The 21,577-nt window shown below is 52.3% G+C and overlaps 1 protein-coding gene across 2 annotated transcripts; it reads right to left on the bottom strand.

Moving 5' to 3' along the window:
- Positions 1-80: 80 nt before the first annotated feature.
- LMAN2L (lectin, mannose binding 2 like) lies at positions 81-17,475 on the bottom strand. 2 transcript variants are annotated; one of them, XM_045004721.1, is made up of 9 exons: positions 17,332-17,475; positions 16,314-16,432; positions 12,327-12,444; positions 11,100-11,182; positions 7,173-7,205; positions 5,727-5,888; positions 5,512-5,626; positions 4,230-4,349; positions 81-3,541 (listed from the first exon to the last, which is right to left on the bottom strand). In XM_045004721.1, the coding sequence occupies exons 1-9, from the start codon at positions 17,459-17,461 to the stop codon at positions 3,399-3,401; spliced, it is 1,023 nt and encodes a 340-aa protein (XP_044860656.1). In that variant the 5' UTR covers positions 17,462-17,475; the 3' UTR covers positions 81-3,398. The 2 variants fall into 2 exon arrangements, with proteins under 2 accessions (XP_044860656.1, XP_044860655.1); XM_045004720.1 differs by lacking the exon at positions 7,173-7,205.
- Positions 17,476-21,577: the final 4,102 nt, after the last annotated feature.

Genomic DNA, 21,577 nt, shown 5'->3' on the forward strand with positions numbered 1-21,577 from the left:
AAGGTCAATCAAAACCCCTCCATCCCGGGACAGGCAGAGGAGAGCAGCACCCCAGGATGAAGTGCAGTGCAGACCCGCACTGGTGGGCATGTGTGTGTTTATTTCCAGGACACAAATTACACTTGCAGAACCAGGCACACGTACAGACAGTTCTGTTGATTGGGTAAAATGTTTTAAAAAGAGGCAAGAACAGACCCAGTACTTTCAGGCTGTCCCATTGCTTTGCCACATGTAAAATCTCCCCCTACCCCAGACCCATCCTACCAGACCAAACCCCCCTGCTACAGCAAATGCCAGTTTGCCACCCTCAGAACAGGGGGCTTAGACATGCAGTCACGGGAGCAAACGTATCTTAGCCAGATCCTTTCTGCAGAGGGAGGAAGGCAGCACCTCTCCAAGCCTCATCACTGATTTTCCAAGGCTCTGAACTGTGTTGGGAAGGGAAATAGTGCGGATGGACAAGTCAAAGGCCATGAAGGCTGGAACTCAAAGATACATAAGCAGGGATCTTATTTCAACATGGCCTGGTGTTTCGAACCAGCGTCTAGAGCAGAAGCACCAAGCAGCCACTCCACACTTCAGTAAGGCCACATTATCCTGTCAGCACAGGAGCTGCAGGGTTTACCATACCAGGAGAGCTGGCTTCCCCCTGCCCCATTTCACCCTCACACCTAGTCCGTCAGGTACCAGGGCAAAGAGTGCACAGATTCTCACCCGCACCTCTGCTGATCAGGTCTCATGCTATTCTAACGTCCATCGAATTAAGGCTACAAATTGCAGCATCCATCTGGACACCAGTAGTGGTGGCTCCTGGCAAACAGGGCACACCACCAGCAGAGCTCAGGAACCCTTCGGTTAACAACGCCTCTGCGCTCTGCCGAGCACCAGCTACAATGGCTGCTTTATCTGCGTCCTGTCTGGGACACGTGCCAGCAGCACTGCCCCATGTTAGCACAGCTCCAGGAGCAATCCAACCTGTCCCAGTGCCACTGGCTGGCCAGTTGCAGAGCAGAGCAGGGTTTACCATCACAAGTCCCTTTTGAAAGTCTTGGTCAATAACCATGTTCTTTAATTAGCAGGGCCATGTCCACCCTGGGGTGCGGAGACATCGGGAATCCAGGATCTGCCGCCAGGACAGGAGTTGTACGGGAGAGGACATTCTGAATCTAAACCTTCCTCCCTCAAAGGGCAAGTTCCCCTGAGGAGTCTGGGAATTTCCTCTACCTCAGCCCAGCCCTGGTTACTGCACCCAGAGATGGCCTGACGGGCAGGAGGAGCCAGCAGGGCCTGGTTTTACTGTCACTGTAACAAGGGCATGAGATCCAGTTAGATGTGGGTGGCTAGGACAAGGTGAGAACATGGCTCTGGTGTCTTGCGTCGAATTTAACCAGACATGGGCCAGCCAAGCCTTGTCCACATGGAGCACAGAGCTCCAGGCCTGTTTACACTACAGAATGGAACAGTGTCAGGGACAAAGTGTTGTAACCAGGTCCCCTGGAGATTCTATCTGTACATGTTCCCATATTCTACCACCCCCCACCCCCAGCATCTGTATTATGAGCGACTCAGCAGGACCTACAGAAAGCAAGAACTCATTCAAACAGCAGTCACTGAGGTAGGAAATAACTAACCCTCCCTGAAAGGCAGCACGACGTTTGTAGAGATCAGAGCTCTCATTCCCAAGCATAGCTAAAGTCTCCGCCAGGCCAATAAACCCTTTGACCTTCCTTTGCCAGCATGCTTCCAAACTCCTGCTTCAGCAGCCAGATCTAGGTCCTTCAGAAACACAAAGGGACCATGTACAAATGCTGGCATCAGGTTTCTGGGTGAGGAAGAGAGAACTGACCCTTTTCACATCACACCTACACCACTAACAGGACACGGTGACATGCAAGTAGCCCCTATGCAAAGGCTGGCTCCAGGCCGAGGTACGCAGAAGGGAGGAAGGCAGCACTGCATGCAGACGGTGATCCAGTGGTGGAGGGCCAGGCCCCCCTGACAGCAGCGAGTGGTTATTACAACGGAACCCAGTGTTAAAACAGTCCGTTGCTGGGCAGGTCCATGCATGTGGACAGCAACATGACCACGTGAACCCCACCCCGGCAACGTAACCTGACTTCATGTGAACGAACGGAAAGTGGGTCAGGACTAGCCGTCCCTCGCCCACCACATTCCCAGCAATGAGCGTCATGGAGCCCCTGCACACAGACGTACTGACCCTTGTGCAATGAGCCCAGGATCCGAACGGTTTCTCAGACTGGCTGCAGTGAGACTTTTTAAGTGCATATTTCACCAGCAGCAAAACCCCTCGGCCCTGGATGGAGAGCCCAGTTGTCGGGGAGAAAGAGGAGGTGACCATATGCTAGTAGTGGCAGAGTGGAGGCACTGAATGGAAGCAGCTCAGTCCAATTTCCATCAGAGGCCGAGAAGAGCCAGCTGTATCAAGGCCCATCCGCAGCCTGGAAGAGCAGTGCTTTCCCTGCCATGCCGCTGGCACATCAGGCAGGCTCAGGGCGGCACTGGGAGGCCAGTAGCCAATATTTGTGTTCATGCCCAGACCATGTTGGGGTGACTGTAAAACGAGGGGTTTTCCTTTAAGCACAGCTCCCAGTTCACCCACTTCCTAATGAGGAGCAGCAACGGGACGAGGAGCATTTCATTCACGGTGCAGGATTCAACTGCACTACCGCAAAACCAGGATTAAAATCTTAAAGCTGCCTGGGGCAGATGAGCTTGGCCTTCCAAACCTGCCTAAGGCAGCAAAACCAACTGGATTGCAACAGACAGGCTGCCCGAGTGAGCAGCGGTGGGGCTGGGGGCAGGGCCAGGCTCATGTCTTGCAGGGGCCAGGGAGGGGCCAGCACCACTCTTCTCAGCTAGAAGTGTTTTGTTTGGCCAAGTTTCACCCTTAAGCCAAAGGGACTTTTCTAGGATTTTACAGTCTTTGTGCTCCTAGCGAGGCTGCGGGACATCCCCAGATAGCACACGTAAGGCTCACCAACACGGACACAACACAACATTCAGCTCCACCCGCCCCAAGTGTCCTCTAAACACCTTGCAAAGCAAGAGCTGCTGGGGGACGGCCCATCTGTCACTGCACCAACCTCCAGAGAGTCCGGGGGGGGGGGGAGGGTTAGGTCTCCCTGATGCATTACGTGTCACACGAAGCGTGCTCCCCACGTGATCCAGGACGTCCACTCCCGCTGGGAACCCCAGAGCTCGAAGACATAGCAGCGGTCCCCATGGGGGCCAGCAAAGTAGCAGTCATCTGAAGGGGCTCTGGAGAGTCTGGGCTGAGCAGGCAAGGGCTTCTCTTCAGCTCGCCTCTGGCACCTGTGCCAGCTCGCTCCAGCAGAGCGGCTGGTCTGCCGAGGGAAGGGGCAGGGCAGGAACCAAGGTCAGTAGAAGCGTTTCCGGCTCTGTTCCTGCCACTTGTTGTAGACAATGACTCCGATGACGATGGCAAACACCAGGGCGACCAGTGAGAAGAACACAATTAAGAACAGGGCCAGGCCACTCATGGGTTCCAGTGGGGCCTCCACTGTGGGGCAAAGGCAGAGGGGCACACGCCCGGGTTAGCCACCGAAGAGACCACGCGCTCAGAGACAATGGCAATGGGGGGTGGGGGGGGTGAGAACAAGCTTAGCTGGGTTTTTCTTGCATTGCCCATCTCTGCGGAGGCCAGGGGAGACAGCCATCCAGCCCCCACCTTCCCCAGCACTTCATCCAAGAGGAGGCGCTTGCGTTTATCCTGAGCTATGGGATTTGGGTTCGGTCTCCGGGGAGAAGCGAGAGAGCCTGGCTCAGCGACTGAACGCTACAGGGTCACTAGTCTGCAGAGGATCTCAAAGCACACACAGGGTTTTGGCTACCTCCACCCTGTCTCCAGTGCTTGGAAGCAGAGAGACCCAGGGCATGCTGTGCTGCAGGCACACCTAATCCCCGCTTGAGGCTGTGGGCTGCTCCTCTCTGCAGGGGTATTGGAGAAGCTGACACTGCAGAGAGCACTGGCACAGATGCAGGAACATCAGCGCTCAGCATTTGGTCACACCATCCCCTCCTTCTAGGACCGTTAGCTAATGGAGACATTCAAGCAGAGGGGCTCACAGGCAGGAGCTTCAGCAGATGGTGTGAGGACCCCGCCCGATGAATGGAATAGCCCGCCTGGTGGGGAAAGCAGGTACTTGGTGTTCCCAACCTTGCACCTCACCAACCCGTGTGCTACTCACCTCCGGGCAGTTTCATGTTGTCCACAATGGGCAGAAACACCTCTTTATCCCGCTTCTCCTCCTCTGGGCTCCGCTCAACCGTCAGCTGGTAGAGTTTCAGAGAAATGATGTCGTGGTTATCTAGGGGCACGAGAGAAACATGGTCTTAGACAGCAGGCAGGAAGAGGAATCTTGGCCAGGGATGGCAGAGCTGCTGGAAGAGGGAAACAGTGAACATCTTCTCAAACGGAGCCAAGCACCCATGTACGGAGCAAGCAGAACTCAGCTCTCCAGGGCAGGGCAGTGCCGTGCCCAGCACAACACAACTCAACACAACACACTTCTCCATGAGGGGCCTTTAAGCCACTTAAATTCAGGCTGAGAAATGAGTTGTTCAGCCGGGGAGCACCCCTGATTTAAAGTCCACTCAGCCACCTGAAGGCAGCAAATTAGAATTGCCCTCAGAGGCGTTCATTGCCTTTGTCTTTCTGTCACACATATTAGCAGAACTACTCAACTGTCCCTGCCAGCAGCTCCAATTCCCAGAGCTTCTGCAGAGATTTTGGAAATAAAGGAACTTTGCTTGGAGCAAACAATGAATCCAGGCATTGTGATCAATGTGCTTTTGTAGAGGCTTGATTCAAATCTGTTCTAAACTGGCTTAAAAACTACGGAAGCAGATGGGCCGGTACTTTGGGGTATTATGGCAGAAGCTGAATGGAATTCACACAGACGTTACAGGTGGATACAGGCAAGGTTTTAGTTTTGACAAAAGCCTCAATGGCCAGACAGCTGTGCATCAGCGTCCATGTGACTGGTCCTCCCACCTATACTGGAAGAAGAGCGAATGGGCCAGAAAGCTCAAGAAGTCCCCTGCAAAACTGTGTAAGAGGGATGCTTGCTCTAAACCCCTGAAGTACGGCCCAAGGCCCCTGTCTAAGTGCAGGCTGTGCACACCAGAGGTTCAGCTGCAGGCAGCCACCAGAGCTAGGGAGTGTCCGAGGCAATCAGGGTGAAGGAGTGAGAGTGGGCAGCTTTGTATTTTAAATACTCGGAATGTTGATGCCAACTCAGAGGAGCCCCCCGGCACCTTGCAGAACTTCAGGTGCCCCAAGCCTACAAGTGTGTCACCTGTGAGCTCCTGGGGTTCCACTGAAAACAGAAGGGTGCGGTCACCAGTCTCAGGCTCACGCTCCAGCGCTAAAAGCAGCCGTTCGGCTCCGGCTCTGGAGACCCTGGCTCAGAGACTCGCAGGCCTACCCTTAGCGCCTGTGGAGCATTGGCCAGGTTCACAGCGTGGTACCTGAGAGGTCTCCAGTGACTGAAGAGGTCCCAAAGAAGTATCCCCGTGGCAGGTGGACCCCCGGCATGTCAATACAGTCCCGCCACTCGTGCTTGCCATCAATGTCAATCATGATCTGAAACACACGAGACTTCACTCAACCCAGAGCAACCCAGCCCAGCCCTCCCGACCCGACGCCGCCCTGGGCCTGGAGAGCTCAAGGAGGAGTCACTCACTGTCAGCCTCCTTTTGACATAGCGGATCACGAAGAAGGTGTCGTGGTTCAGGTTGCGCACCATGGCCGTGCAGCCGCCGAGCTCAGTGGGCCGTCCATCCCGGTCATGGTCGTAGGTGAGAGAGCCATTGTTCACCATGGCGGAGATGTAGGGGAACACGCGCTAGGGGAGACAAGGCCGCAGGTTAGTGGTCTCCTCACGCTGCTCTGCGGAGGCCTGGCAAGACAAACCATGGGCAACAGGACAAATGCATGCAGCCAGCAGAGAACATGCACACTGACAGCATGGAGCACGACACCAGGGCCGAGAGACAGACAAGAACCTTGGCCAGCGCTTGAAATTCTCATGCAGCTGGTAGGACCGGGTCTGTAAGGGAGCAAAGTGCTGGCAGGAGGCACTGGACTGACTGATCCCCTCCACCACTGGGCCTCATCCTGACTCCAAGGGACCCAGGTCTAGAGAGGGACACAGGCTCCGTCTCCAAGGGGTGTTCTCTCTACAGAGACTGCCCACAACTGCCCATTGCCACCCCTGGGCTGGTAGTTTGTGTGGCATGAACCCCTGCTCCACCACCCACCTGTCACACAGGCCGGGCAGCGGTAGTGCCACTGTGCTGGGCTGGCTTTGAGACAGTGACATCCAGCTACCACAGCCCAGGCGCCCCAGCCAGAACACTCTTCATGGGATCACACGTCTCCTCTCCCCCTCCAAGTTGGGGGTTTGTTTTAGTAAGATCATTCCACCAAGTCATGTGCATTGTGCATCACACCGGGTCCAGCATTCCCACCCCTCTCGATGGGCAACACTGCCCAGAGGGCCAAGGGCAGAGTCCTTTCTCTGGTCTGCAGTAGCAGACAGGCTAACCACACCACAGCGGAGCCACCGGTGTGTGCAGCTTAATTCATTTCTGATGGACCCTCCTCTAGCTACTAGGCAGTGAGAAGAGGTGAGGCGAGCAGTGCACCCAGGCCAGACCCCCAGCATAATGCTGCGTAGCAGGGAGATGCACAAGGTGTGGAAACAGAGGTGTGTTTATTCCGAAATGAAGCAGGAACAGGGACCCATGAGCACAGACCAGCTCGAGAGCTGCAGCGTCTCCTCCACGTGTGGGAACTGCGCAGCCATGAGGAGAAGCCACAGGAAGAGAGAGGTGCACCTGAGCGAGGGGCTTGGGAAGGCTGCACACACTAGACTTCCTTCTGGTCACAGGAAAGTAATCAGCAGCCCAGTGCACTCTGGCACAAGCACACTGGCCGGGGGATCTGGTGGCAGATGGAGAGACTGGCTCTGAACCAGCCACACTGGCTGCAGCCAGTCAGATAAAGATTTCTGTAACTCTGGCAATGCACTTCCCTCACCCAGCAAGGTCACAAACACTCAGGAAGTGCCAATGACAGAGAAAGGGGAGGGGACTCTGAGGCTGGAAATGAACTAGGAGCAAAGTACCTGATTTCCAGGGGTATACCGCCTCTTCTGAGCCTGAGTCCAGAAGGATTATTGAGAGCAAGAAAGGGTACAGAAGCAAGACAGAGTCACCGACCAGACAGTTTAGTATTAACCTGCAAACTGGGAAGGAAATGTACCCTAGGAAACCACCAGCACTGTCCCCTTGCCAAGACTTGAGGGTACCCTACATTTTGCACCGAACCACTGAACACATGGATTAAAAAAAGGCAGCTGGCCCAAGGATCCCCACACTGTAATCCTGCCCAGTTTATACCCTGTACTTCCCTTCCCCAGCCCACAGCACAAAACCACATTAACTCAGCACTAAGGACCCGAGCATGCACGGCAACAAAGGCCTGCTGGGCTTGAATCACCACCACCACCCCTAACTGTGTCCACCACACACAAACACGTGACAGCAGGGTGCTCCCACAGCACACGCAGGGAATGAAGAGCTGCGTAAGGGAAGAGGGTGCAGCTGTGATTGCAGGCGCTAGTAGAGAGATTTGACGCTGTCTTGTCCAGTGTTTCTGCCCCCTCTTGCCGTAGGAGGGAAGTTCTCACACTTCAGGAAGTGGCTCTTGGCTTCTCTGAGGCAAATGTTGCTGTGCTAGAGACAATCCCAGAGCCACATGGACACCAGTGTCTTGGGGAGCTGGGGCACATGAGCCCCAGGTGCGAACTCCCGTTTTCACATGGGACCGAGTCCTGGACCCATTCCCTGAGGATCCCATGCAGCTCCACAGATATCAATGGAGTTCCACAGTGGCAGAGATCAGAACTGGGCCCAGTCTGAACAGAAATAAAAGCCTCTGTTGTGTTGGACTGTCTGGTTAGGAGTGTAACCAGACGCCAGCACAAATCTGTGGCAGGAGAAAGGCTGCAGATGCTGTCACTTCTCCCTGCGTTGTGACTCAGATTATGATCTTTATCCTCAATTAAACTCCAAGAGCTGGAATACCATGAGTGTGGCTTCTTCAGCTGCCCAGCATTCTCTAGGACCCAACCTAAGGGTACAAAGGCCCTTCACAGAGCAAGGGCAGGCCAATGTTAATGTTTCAACCAAACTTGACACTGATTCAAGAGCTGCAGATCTGTTTAATCAGTTTCAAGGTCAGAAGCCACCTACACAGCTGAGCTGGTCAGGCACTGGAGTCTAAAGGAGAGCCATGGGGTTCGAGTCAAAGGAATTAGCAGGATACTAATTTGGGATCATCTCCACACACCTCAGGGGTGGCCAGAGAACAACCATGTATTTCCCACAACAAGTCTGGAACGAGATGACAAATTCTCAGCTTGTGCAAAATTTGACAAAATTGTGCCAAAAATTTTCACTTCTCCCCACTCAATTTAGAAAAATCCAAACGCCTGAAAAAAAAAAAAAAAAAAAACCTTGGTCAATGTCCTTGGAAATTTTCTGATAAAATGAAAGTGTCTCAAACGTGTTGGCTTCCTTTGCAAAGCAATTCTTCGGTGAAAGCGTGTTTGGGCCCAGCTCTCATACATACACACACACAAGTTTAGTCCACATTTGTTTCAACAACACATAACAGTACGGTCTCGCTGTACAGCTCTAGAACACGGGAGATGTTCTCCAGAACAGCTTTACAGAAGGACTGTGTAGGAAGCCCTAGCCAGCAACTACCGGGGTGATCCTGGCAATTACAGGTCAGTAAGCCTGACTTCAGTACCAGGCAAACTGGGTGAAACCCATAGTAAAGAACAGAATTGTCAGACATAGATGAACGTCTTTTGTTGGGGAAGAGTCAACATGGTTTTCATAAAGGGAAATCTTCCCTCACCAATCTACTAGAATTCCTTGAGGGGGTCAACAAGCATGCAGACAAGGGGAATCCAGTGGATATAGTGTACTTAGATGTTCAGAAAGCCTTTGACAAGGTCCCTCACCAAAGGCTCTTAACCAAAGTAAGATGTAACGGGATAAGAGGGAAGGTCCTCTCATGGATTGGTAATTGGTTAAAAGACAGGAAACAAAGGGTAGGAATAAATGGTCAGTTTTCAGAATGGAGAGAGGTAAATCGTGGTGTTCCCCAGGGGTCTGTACTGGGACCAGTCGTATTCAATATATTCATAAATGATCTGGAAAAGGGGTAAACAGTGAGGTGGCAAAATTTGCAGATGATACAAAACTACTCAAGATAGTTAAGTCCAAAGCAGACTGTGAAGAGCTACAAAAGGATCTCCCCAAACTGGATAACCAGGCAACAAAATGGCAGATGAAATTCAATGTTGATAAATGCAAAGTAATGCACAATAGGAAACATAATCCCAACTATACATATCAAATGATGGGGTCTAAATTAGCTGTTACCACTCAAAGATCTTGGCGTCACTGTGGATAGTTCTCTGAAAATATTCACTCAATGTGCAGCAACAGTCAAAAAAGCGAACAGAACATTGGGAATCATTAAGGGCTAGATAAGACAAAGTATCATATTGCCTCTCTATAAATCCATGATACGCCCACATCTTGAATACTGCGTGCAGATGTGGTCGCCCCATCTCAAAAATGATATATTGAAATTGGAAAAGGTTAAGAAAAGGGAAAGAAAAATGATTAGGGGTATGGAACAGCTTCCATATGAGGAGAGATTAAAGACTGGAACTTTTCAGCTTGGAAAAGAGATGACTGGGAGGGTGGTGAGGGGAATATGATAGAGGTCTATAAAGTCCTGACTGGTGTAGAGAACATAAATCAGGAAGTGTTACTTACTTCTTCTCATAACAAAAGAACTAGGGGCCACCAAATGAAATTGATCGACAGCAGGTTTAAAACAAACAAAAGGAAGAATTTCTTCATACAAGACATAGTCAACCTGTGGAACTCTTTGCCAGAGGATGTTGTGAAGGCCAAGACTATAACAGGGTTCAAAAAAGAACAAGATAAGCTCATGGAGGATAGGTCCATCAATGGCTATTAGCCAGGATGGGCAGGGATGGTGTCCCCAGCCTCTGTTTGCCAGAAGATGGGAATGAGCGACAGGGGATGGATCACTTGATGATGACCTGTTCTGTTCATTCCCTCTGGGGCACCTGCCATTGGCCACTGTGGGAAGACAGGATACTGGGCTGGATGGACCCTTGGTCTGACCCAGTATGGCCGTTCTTATGTTGGCATTTAGGCCACTGCTATGCAGAGGTGAGGATCACCACACTACAGGTCCACACTAGCTAGTGTCCACACATTTCAGACACTTCTGACCCCAGCTTGCTGACAGTCCCCAAATCCCCAAAGGAAATGAGTACAACTGCTTCCCATTTCCCTTTTTCCATTTCCCCCACAAAGCGTTTGCAGCCATTGCTGAAGGCCACTGCTGGCCCACAGCATGTCCTAATTGGTGTTTCCAGCCTGCACACACCGGCCTGGGGCAGCAAGACAATGCCCACCGCCATCAGGACTTGCCCTGCAGAGCAGTGATACTTCATACAGGGAGTCGGCAGTGAGGAGAAGCTAACCAGGAACGCTCAGTCCTTGCAAGTGCTCCTCTACACCAGATGCCATGACACGCAGAAGGGGCTGCAGAGGGAAGCTGCCTGGTCTGGCCTGCAGCCCCCTCCACGTATGAAGAGCTATTTACCTGCTGCTAGTCGCCTGGAGAGGGACAACAAGGAAGACGGCAAGCTCAAAACCAGAAGGGAAGAGAGACAGGAAAGGGGAGAGAGAGCAGCGTCAATAGCAAGTGACCAAAAGCTGCAGCCATGAGGAGCCGGAGAGAATGCTCGTTTAGACGGGTCTGTGACTGGCATTTCTCTAACATACAGCTGCACTGGAGCTAGAAATATGGCCAAAGCCTTTTGAACGAGCTAATACGCCGACTCTGCTCTCAAGCTCTGGCTGCATAGCCACGTAATACAACTTCTCATCCATCTCCCACTTCCCTCCGAACTGCCAAAAGGCCATCTTACCTCCTGCTGCTTCTCCTCATTGGGGTAGGTGTCTACAAACACCCCCAGCCCCAGAAAGTGATCCTTGCTCCCAAACACGGGCCCTAGAACAGATGGCAGATTGTGAACAATGGGCAACACAGCCTGTGTCCTATCGCTCTTTAGTAGAGACAGGGGTGAATGCTTTCCACCCTGCGTGCGGGTAGATTTACTCCCCAAGCCATCGACAGGCCCCACCTTGGAGCAGAACCACAAAAGTAGCTTGAAGAGGCTGCAGTAATATTTGGTAGTGTCAGACAGACATTTACCTCCTTGTAGCCAAGGAGAACCAGTGGAGCAGCCTCCAACTTCATGCAGATGCCCATTTGAAGGAGTTTTCCCCTAAGGATCTATGCCAGAGATGCCTCCAAAGGTAGCTTTGACTTGGCGCCAGTAGCAGCTCATAAGGAATGTTAGCAAGTGGCAGCGGATGAGTCACCCTTTACCCTCTCCCCACAGGGGATTCATTCCTTGATCTGTGCTTAGGGGGCCTGAAGCCCCCTCCACATAGCACCATTTAGCACTTACAGAACAGCAAAGCCCAGCACCCGTGTTACAGGACCAACACCCCGCAGTCCCAAGTTCAATCCCCAGGCCTGTCACTCCCCCTCTGCACCTCTCTTCCTCATCTGTCAAATGTAGACAGCAATACTCTCACCTGATGAATCACTTTGCAATCTACATAGGAGTGCTAGATATCAGAGCTCTTTACAAACAATAACTCATGAGGTAGGGAGGCATCCCCGTTTGACAGATGGGGAAACGGGAGCAGAGTTTTAGAATACAGGTGTTCCAGGCCCATGCTTAGGCCGCACAAGTCTGATTTCCAGAGCTTTGGAGCCACTGCAGCCTCCAGTAGGAATGGGGCTTGCTTTGCACCTCTGAAAATCAGAGCAAGCAGTTTGCTACTGCACAGCCGAATTCATAGCCACGTTGGACTCCTCAGAGCCCCCATCAATGGTCACCCCGAGCTTTTGCAGAGCAATGTCAGTACTAGCTACAGTGGGTTCACAGTCACTCCTGGCTCCCTCCCTGTCGGTGCCTGCAAAAAGAAGCAGGATGGCAACAACTACAGATGCACTCTACATCCACAGCCAAGGGCGACGCTCGCCTGGCCAGCGTGTCTCCGCTGGGGCAGGAGAAGGCCAGCAGCAGAGGCTCTGTGCAGCACTTCCTCTTGCAGACGATGCCTCCGGGAGACCATTTTACCTGGCTGCATGCGATCCTTGGTGTACCAGATGGCAAAGCCGTCCCCATTCAGGTTCTTCTTGCCTTGCCCGTGGATTTTAAAATGGACCTGCATCTCCCAGTCTCTCAGGTAACAAGGCTGCAAAAGAGAAAGGGGGAGAGTGTGAGCAGCAGTCAAGGGGACTTTGACAATAGACTACCCACCCCTTGCAATTCAGAGCCCCTCCGGCTATTGGCCTGCAGGCAGATAATGTTAATAATGGACACCATCTCAGCTGGGATCGCAGACTCATAGATTTTAAGGTCAGAAGGGACCATTATGATCATCTAGTCTGACCTCCTGCACAATGCAGGCCACAGAATCTCACCCACCCACTCCTGTAACAAACGCCTAACCTATGTCTGAGTTACTGAAGTCCTCAAATTGTGGTTTGAAGACCTCAAGCTGCAGAGAATCCTCCAGCAAGTGACCCATGCCCCATGCTGCAGAGGAAGGCCAAAAACCTCCAGGGCCTCTGCCAATCTTCCCTGGAGGAAAATTCCTTCCCGACCCCAAATATGGCGATCAGTTAAACCCTGAGCATGTGGGCAAGACTCACCAGCCAGCACCCAGGAAAGATCTGTTCCGTCTGGATGGGGAGGGACAGCTGCAATTGGCTGCAGTGTCCCCAGCCAGACAGTACAGCTGCTTTTCTGCACAGACAGCAAGCCATGGCACCAACACACCCACCACCTCATGGAAAAGTGCTGGCCTGCCTTAGCACAAATACATCTGCTAAATGGAGCGTGTGGCAGAGATTTCTTCGTCCTTTATTTCCCTTGCCAATAGGCTGCACTGCCTTACTTTGCGTATTTCGGCAAGAGTAATTAACCACAGGGGGCACTGTTAAGATTAGGGAACCATGGATATAAAACCAAAGAGCTTGATTCTGATCTTGCACTGTCCTAAGCCAGGAGTAACCAGTGAAATCAGGAAAAGATATCAGAATTGGGCCCGGAGGGGCCTGGATTTCATCACTATAGATGAACAAATTACGCCCCCTTATGAACAACAGATGAAGCATAGAACCAATCGGGGCAAAGAATGTAAATAGTTTTATAATAGAGTCATCCAGACTGGATACGAGTTAGTGGCTAGACAGGTATTTCGACTCCCGGACTCATACCATATGAGCAGTCAAAAGCCCACTTCAAAGTCACATCTGTTCAATATTATCAGATTACAATATTATCAATACAATATTGCCACAAGACAATAGATTTTAAGAATCCAGTCCATTTGTCACTATATAAGCAGTTCAGTTTCCTGTATTTCATTCAGCTCGAGCAACAAAGCTACACTTGTCAGGGTAATTTTGAGCTGATGTGAACCACAACCACTTCAGGGGAACTACCGATCCAAAACACAAACACACAGTGACATTTTTTAAAAAATGAAAACCATTTTACGACTTCTCAAAAAGCTACATTTGGGTCTTTGACCTCAGCCCTTTTTAAGCATGTTATGTGTACTGAATTTCCATATAAAAGAACAGAAAGATCCACAGTCAGAGACATCTCGCAATAGTGCCCATAGCTGAGGATTGATTGCCAAATGCAGCAGCATCAAGCCCGCCCTGCACCACAGATACGTACCAGAGGTAGGTGGCAACTCACTGTGGAAGGCAGACTCACGATAGACAATTAGAACAGGTTCATGTCAGAGACACGCACTTACATCATACAGACAATTGTACAGAGATGTGGGAGGCCTCCGAGCTCCATGGAGACAATTTACACAGCTCTTTAATATAAGGAGGCAGCTGTCCAACACGCTCTGAAGGCTTAGAGATGTCTGACTTAAAACGGTTTCGTCCCATGGACTAAAAGGATGTGGCTATTAACGGACAGGACTCTGTCCTCCTGAGCAGAGTATCCCTGACACAGTGGGCTGCAAGAAGAGTACTGACCTGGAAAGGCCTGGTACAGCTACAGTGCCTTTGATCTTGGAACAAGCTACCTTTTTCCAACACATGGTCAACCACTCTGGGACTCAAATGACCAGGCAGAATCAGACAGGTACTTGTGTGGAGAGAGCAGAAATCATAGTTCTACAGGAAACTTACTATGGAACTACAGTACGTGAAAGTGCATCACTATCTACCCTATAGTAAATTCCATCCCAAACTGTCATGTCTTTGAGTGGCTCCTACTGTATATCCTGTTATAGGACTTAGGCAAGGCAATTCACTGCCTGCGCAAAATGCAGACAAAAACTGCAACATTAAAAACAACTGCACAGCCAGACATTGTAAGGTGTGATCTGTAGTGCATGAGCTCAACCCGAGCCAGCAGATGCAGGTGTGACGGAGGTGTGACCACTCTGGTCTTTCCATACTACTAAATGGGAGGGGGCTTCCTGCTAGACCTGTGAGAGATGGGAGGGGGTATTAATCTGGAAGAGATTGAGAATCACTGCTCCATTGTTACTCTGCCAAACACTGAAATCCAGCACACGCACTTGTAAGCTACATCACAATCCTGCACCATGTGAATATAGGCACAACAAGATGATGGACACCACATAAGACCCTAAAAAGAAAGCCTCTAACAGCAAGCCCTTCTGTGTCTACATCACGAGCACACTTCCCTATGCCTGGCAATTGCACTCACCAAGAATAGGCATTTTTCAGCTTTGGAAAGAAGTGTGTGATTACCACTATAATCCAGAGAAACATCCTATCAAAGCTTCAATTTTGAGTGATTGGAGCTAGGACATCATATATAATTACTTGTTTTAAAAAGTAGGATCCACTATAGGCACTATAAACATTAAAGAACAACTATAGTGCAGCAAAGTAAGACTATATGAGTTTGTTGGAGGGCCCAAGCAGATATAAGTTGAGAAGGCCTGCACTGAACAGCACAGGAAGATATACTGATCATAAGACACTTTCTGGCTCAAATTCCAGCTTTTCACTTAATAAGCAAATTATATCCACTCCTTAGGCAAGACTTAAGTTAGCTAAACATTCGATGAGAGCTGAATTTGTGACACAAACTGACAGCCACCAAAGAAAGGTAGAGAATCCAGGTACATGTGCTGCTGTGGCCAAGTATTAAAGGTAGATGTGAGGTTAGTCGTTTTCAGATTCTGGTGGAACCTTTGCACATGGGAGCAGGGGAACGTCAAATCAAGTTTACAGGATAAACTCAGTGTGCCCAATTCATGCTGGTATAAGCAGGTACAAGTCCACTGACTTATATGAGTTGCAGTTACTTATACCAGATCTGCCTTTGGTCCAGTGTTCTTGTGTGCATCTACACAGTTCACATTCCCCCAGAACAAAAAGCCTCTTTCATAAGTTATTGTATTCAGGGGACATAGATCTTCGTCTACTCAGGATCTAAAGAATGTGCCCCATACATGGAGCACAACAGAGTGGTGATCCTGAATGGGATTTCTGAGCTATAATCATAGAGGGAGTTAGGATCAAATCCTATAATAGAATTGGCAGGGCTATTGTCCGGGAGCAAGCCATTTAGATGAACTGCCTTTTGGCACTTTTAATCAAAGGAAAAGCTCAGTGGAATGGAATATTGTCACAAGGTTAATGATCTCCTGTAGCTACACCGAAAGCAGAGACACTGCCAAGACTCTGATTTAGCAACAGGCTTGTTTCAGATTAACCGTAGCTGGAGTTTGTTTTGCACAACCATTCCACAAATCTGTCTGGCCAGTAGTTTTCATGAGAGCAATCTGCTCGAGGCCCATGCACCCTTCATTCCGCACTTTGAGCTAAGGATTTTCACCATCAGTGCACCTCTTCCTGTGACCTGCAGCAGCAGATTCCCATGAGAATCTTGACTCAATAAATCAAGTCATCCCAGTTACCTTCTTGTTACCCCTCACCATCTTGAATTCAGACATACTGGCTGCAACCCAAAGATAAAAATCACTTCTGCACGAGATACAAAACCCTGGCGTGCCAGCACTCCTCACAGATTGCTAGAGAACATTATTCTTACCACTCTGTTCCACACGGCCCCCTGTTTGCTCTGCATGTCTGGTGTGAGGCGGACGTACTGAGTCGTGACCATGGCATTGCCCATAAGGTCCCAGAGAGAGGAGCTGGAAGAGCCAACACCTGGGGGTAGAAGGGAAACATTTGCACCGGCCGTACAAGGGTACAGGGTACTATGTCAAGAGCACTGACTGCCCTGTGCTCTGCCTCTTCTCACCCTTCCATCCATCTTCCAACCCCCCCCCCCCACGCTTCCTTCTCTGCGCTGTTTCCCTTCCAGACCTTCCGCCTGGCTACCCTCCTCTTTCCCTCTCCAGACAGGTGCACAAAGCACCACAGACATTTGCTTCCACCCACCCCACCTACATAGCTCATCCCCCAGCCCTTCTCTCTCGGGGTTCCCAATCCACTCTCATTCTGCTTCTTCCCTGCCCCCCAAATACCATCATACTCTAGCCACTACCCACAGCTCCCTTTGCACCCCCACCCTGCCTTTCCCTTCCCCCAACACCAGCTGCCCACTGAACGCACTACCTCCATTTCTTTGCCTGCCCCCTCCCTATTCCCCTTCTCACACCCCTTGACTCATTCCATCCCCCCATCCTCCCTGCCCCAGTTACTGCTTTCGCTTATCCCACGACCCTGCTCCCCAAACATCCCAGCCCCTCCTGCATCCCCTCGCACTCCTGCTGCCTGGCCCCCAGCCTAGCCCCAACGCGCACACACCGCAGGGGTCCCCCCCAGCCTACCCCCACACACACACACCCCCGCAGGGGTCCCCCCCCACACACACACACCCCCACACGGTTCCCCCAGCCTAGCCCCCCCACACACACACCCCGCAGGGGTCCCCCCCAGCCTACCCCCACACACACACACCCCGCAGGGGTCCCCCCCACACACACCCCGCAGGGATCCCCCCCCACACACACACCCCCACACGGTTCCCCCAGCCTAGCCCCAACGCGCACACACCGCAGGGGTCCCCCCCCAGCCTAGCGCCGCCCCGCGGGGCCCCTCACCCTGGTAGGGCTTGGTGAGCGAGTGCTCCCGTTTCAGGTGCTCCTCGGTCTGCTCGGCGCGCGCCCCGCGCAGCAGCAGCACGAGCAGCCCCGCGAGCCCAGCCCGCCACCACCGCGCTACCGCCGCCATCTTCCCCCGGCCCGGCCTGCGGCCCTAGCGCCCGCCCCCGCGCCTCTCATTGGCCGCAGGGAGCCCCCACCCAGCTCCACCATTGGCTCCCTCCAGGCACCGCCTACTGGTGCGAATCGTGTTTCTGGTTGGCTGAGGAGCACATCCGTCACTGGGCCGACCGGGACTAGCCGCGCGAAGGGCTCTGGGAAATGTAGTGCCCTCGCCGCTTCCGGGCACGGGGATCTTAAAGAGACCAGGTCCCCATTTTTCCGGGCAGCGGCTGCGGGTCTGGAGTTCCCAGCGGGACTGTGACACACACGGCCACAGTTGCCTAGCGACATGGGGACAGCAGTGCCATGGTGACGGTGGTCTGGCGACAGGCGCGGTAGTGATGCGGTGACGGGACCGGGCGTGGTGCTGGGGGCCGGAGGGTGTCCCGCCCTGACTGTGCCTCCCTGCCTCAGTTTCCCCATCGAAATGCCACGGTTATTTCCGTGGCACTAGACATTGCCCAGCCCTCTCCCCCTCCCTTCCCCCCACTTCTTGGAGCCTGCGCCCATCTCAGCAGCCACGATGCACTAACAGGCCCTTTTACACTGTCCCAAGCTGGGTCTCCCCCTGAAGCACAGACCCACAGCTCCCTGAGTGCTGGGTCAGTGTCGCTGACCCCATTGTGTGCGGGGAAACTGAGTCACGGGGAGGGGGAAGGGCCTTGCCCTAAGGTCAGTGATGGAGCTAGAGCCAGCTCTCCTGCCCCCTAGTCCTGCTGGAGCACAGGGTGTCTGTGCTGCAAGAGACTCCGCAGCATCAGCAGAGCTGTGGCTCAGGGGGTGGGGAGGGACGGGGAGGCCAAAGAGGAACCAGGCGCCATCACTGTGGTGTTCGTGTCAAGAAGGGGAATAGAAATCAGCTGATGTGGCACTTTCCTCAGGTTTCTCTGAACAGAAGTGCCAGCTGTTTCTTCCTAAGACCAGCTCCGTTGAGAAGCTGAAGGATGCTCCCCTTGGATGTAGCGAGCAACTCTGACAGGGACTGCCAGCCTCGCTCAGCCCCAGCCTGCGCCAGTGCTCAGTGAACAGGCTGTCATAGCCTGGCTGTTGGCATTGTTCAGCCCGGATGGGGAACGGGGCTGGAATATGCTGCTTTACTGTGGCAAGGCACCTTGAATGATGTCACTTGACTCCCCTTTGTCCAGAGCTCACTCAGGGGTTGTGCAAACCACTTTGCTTACACAGCTCTGCCAATGCCTTTCAAGCCTGATCTCCAGCACCACCTACCTGTTCCCGTCCTGGGTTCCCCCTACACACCCTCCTCTGCTGATGCCCTTCAGAATCCTGACCCAGTTACTCTGGTCCTGCATCCTCACGTAGTCTGCCTGTCCACCTCAAGCCTGACTCATGGCATCCCTTCCTGGTCTCACCTTGGCCCAGCCCTAAGCAGAGGTGGAGAACCAGACAGACTGATCTCCACCCAGGAGCAGAGCCAACCAGACTGATCTCCACATGTGACTTAATCCAGGATCCCAGCTCTCCAGCAATGATAGTCAAGGGCTGCATTAGCATCATGCATCTTCTTGCTCTTTCTGCCTGAGCCCAACAGCTCCCTTACAGGGAGTTATCTCTCTGATCCTTGTTGCTATAGAAACACATTCCAGTGGACCATTGATTTCTGATGGTGAATTTGAGGTTACGGTTCCCAAAGGCAATGCATTAATTACCGCTTGCTTTCCACTGGGCAGGAGCAGGAATGAGACCTGGCTCTTTCTGTTGCCTGTGGTTGGGTCACAGTAGTCTGAGACTGGGGAACAGAAGGAGAGGAGCAGTGTCAGGGCATCTGTAGACAGGTCAGAGCTGCCCAGTGAGTGATCTCCTCTTCCTGATGTCATTGGGGGCGAAATCACCAGCGCAAGTTGGAGCGACACCAGCCCAAGCGAGAGGAAAATGAAGCCCAGCTGGTCTAGGATCGTGCACCTGGCGATGCTGGCAGAAGGAGTTCTTTACGTCCGCCTGGAGTGCCTGAAGGAGCTCCTTGCGGCAATGGGTCCAAATATAGCCAGTGCAGAGCCTGTGTTTATAGAAGGCCCTCGCACTAGTCTGTGTGATCATTAAAGTCATGGGGAACTTTTTCTGGCTGGCAGTTAGAGCCGTGTTGGAAACTTTAAACTAGAAATCCATTTCCAGTCTTAAAAAGGGATATTCCTCTGTTGTTAACATGCACTGGGTTGTTCTGATAGAGTTGCAGTGGGTTATTATTGTAAGACACCAGAGCAGTCACTAGGAGGAAGAGGCGGAGACAGCTCTGGTTAAGTGGAGCAAACATAATGCTGGGCATCAGGACTCCTTGGTTCTACACCTGCCTCTGCCTTGTGCCCTTTCTGTGAGTCCATCACTGTTGCAGGGCCCAGAACAAACCCTGGGTGCAGTTTCTGGCAGAAGAGAGGAATCAGAAGTGGTCTCCTTGTCCCCTGGAAAAGCTGCGTGAAACCCCTTGCTGGAGGTGAAGAACTGGGGTTTGATTACAGTGCCTGCCCTGGGGTCATTACATTGTTTGTGAGCCATGCAGGCTGCCCAGCCAGGCCATTCCCACCACCCACTATCCTGTCTTTGAAAGTCTCTGACTCACTAGGTTTCGTTTGGTTGCATCATACACTGACATGACTCTCCTGGAGTGCTGTAACCCCAAGCTCACCTGGTAACTGAGCACTGTCACTCTGGGGTTCGGTGAACCAGCCAACTAATCACTAGTCCCACAGAATTGTCTTCATCCAAACATCTCATTCCCATCGCGTCCCCACACGGGCCTGCTTTGTGCAACTCAACCTTATTCAGCTGGCAGGCTCCAATGGCTGCACAGTGACTGGGCAGAGCCATTAAGGGCCATGGGCTGTTTAAAAATACTGAGGAACTTGTGTCAAGGGCAGGGGCGGCTCCAGGCCCCAGCACGCCAAGCGTGTGCTTGGGGCGGCAAGCCGCGGGGGGTGTTCTGCTGGCGCCACGAGGGCGGCAGGCAGGCTGCCCTCCGCAGCTTGCCTGCGGAGGGTCTGCTGGTCCCACGGCTTCGGCGGACCACCCGCAGGTGTGCCTGCAGAGGGTCCGCTGATCCTGCAGTTTCGGAGGACCTCCCGCAGGCGTGCGTCCGCCGAAGCCGCGGGACCAGCAAACCATCCACAGGCAAGCCGCGGAAGGCAGCCTGCCTGCCCTGCTTAGGGTGGCAAAATTCCTAGAGCCGCCCCTGGTCAAGGGACCAACCAGGTTGTTTCCTCTCTAATCTTTCAGGGTCAGGTTGAGCTGATCTGATGCACCTGGTAGGGCTATTGCCCTTCTCTACCAGCTACCTGGGGCCAGCACTGAAGAGGGACTTTGCTCAACAAGGCAGCATCAAAGCTGTTAAAGGAGAAGTGTGCTCTGTGCTGAGCTGGCTAAACTCTTTATGTATTAAAGTGCTCTGAGCAGAACAAGCTTCCGTCGCTCAATATTCAGTCCGAGATGGGAACTGCCGGTACTTGGGCAAATGATCCAGAAGGTTTGGCTGGGTCTGTCTGAGTGCCTTTGGGCTGTCTGCCGAGATGCTTTTATTAGTGACTTCTTGTACATCTGTCCTGTTCACTGACTACCGACCTATCACCACCCCCCTCTCTGCCTCCTGGGGTGGAGGTATGAGGCATGTTACCTAGCCAGGGCTGTTTGTTCTCCAGGGGTGGAGGTGCAGCCTTCTGGCAGAAATCAGCGTGTCTTAGCCCCGCTCCAAAGTCAGTAATTACATTCCACCTCTTTACAGCTCTCCTGCAGTTTATTTAGGTACAGAATTTCCTTCAACTTCCTTCCTACAGCCTGATTCAAACCAGGCTGACTGTCTTCAAATCCCCTTTAAAGAGAGTTGAGGCTGGTCAGTACTGCACAGACTTGGGCCCCTAAACTGTTCCTAGTGTTACTATGAACTGTTAAACAGCTCAGACATTCCACCCCAGGGGTAGTTGCATTTCAGGCCCAGTAGGAGTGACCACTGTGTGCTTTGTTATAACAGTTTGCAAAGCAGTCTGGGATCCTCCAGGGATGGAGTACAATCTAGAAATGCAAGATATTTATAGACCCCTTCACATGCCAGCATTACCCAGCGGCAGGGCGCCAGGTGCAC

This window comes from Mauremys mutica, chromosome 2, assembly GCF_020497125.1.
Source record: "Mauremys mutica isolate MM-2020 ecotype Southern chromosome 2, ASM2049712v1, whole genome shotgun sequence".
NCBI classification, from domain to species: Eukaryota; Metazoa; Chordata; order Testudines; family Geoemydidae; genus Mauremys; species Mauremys mutica.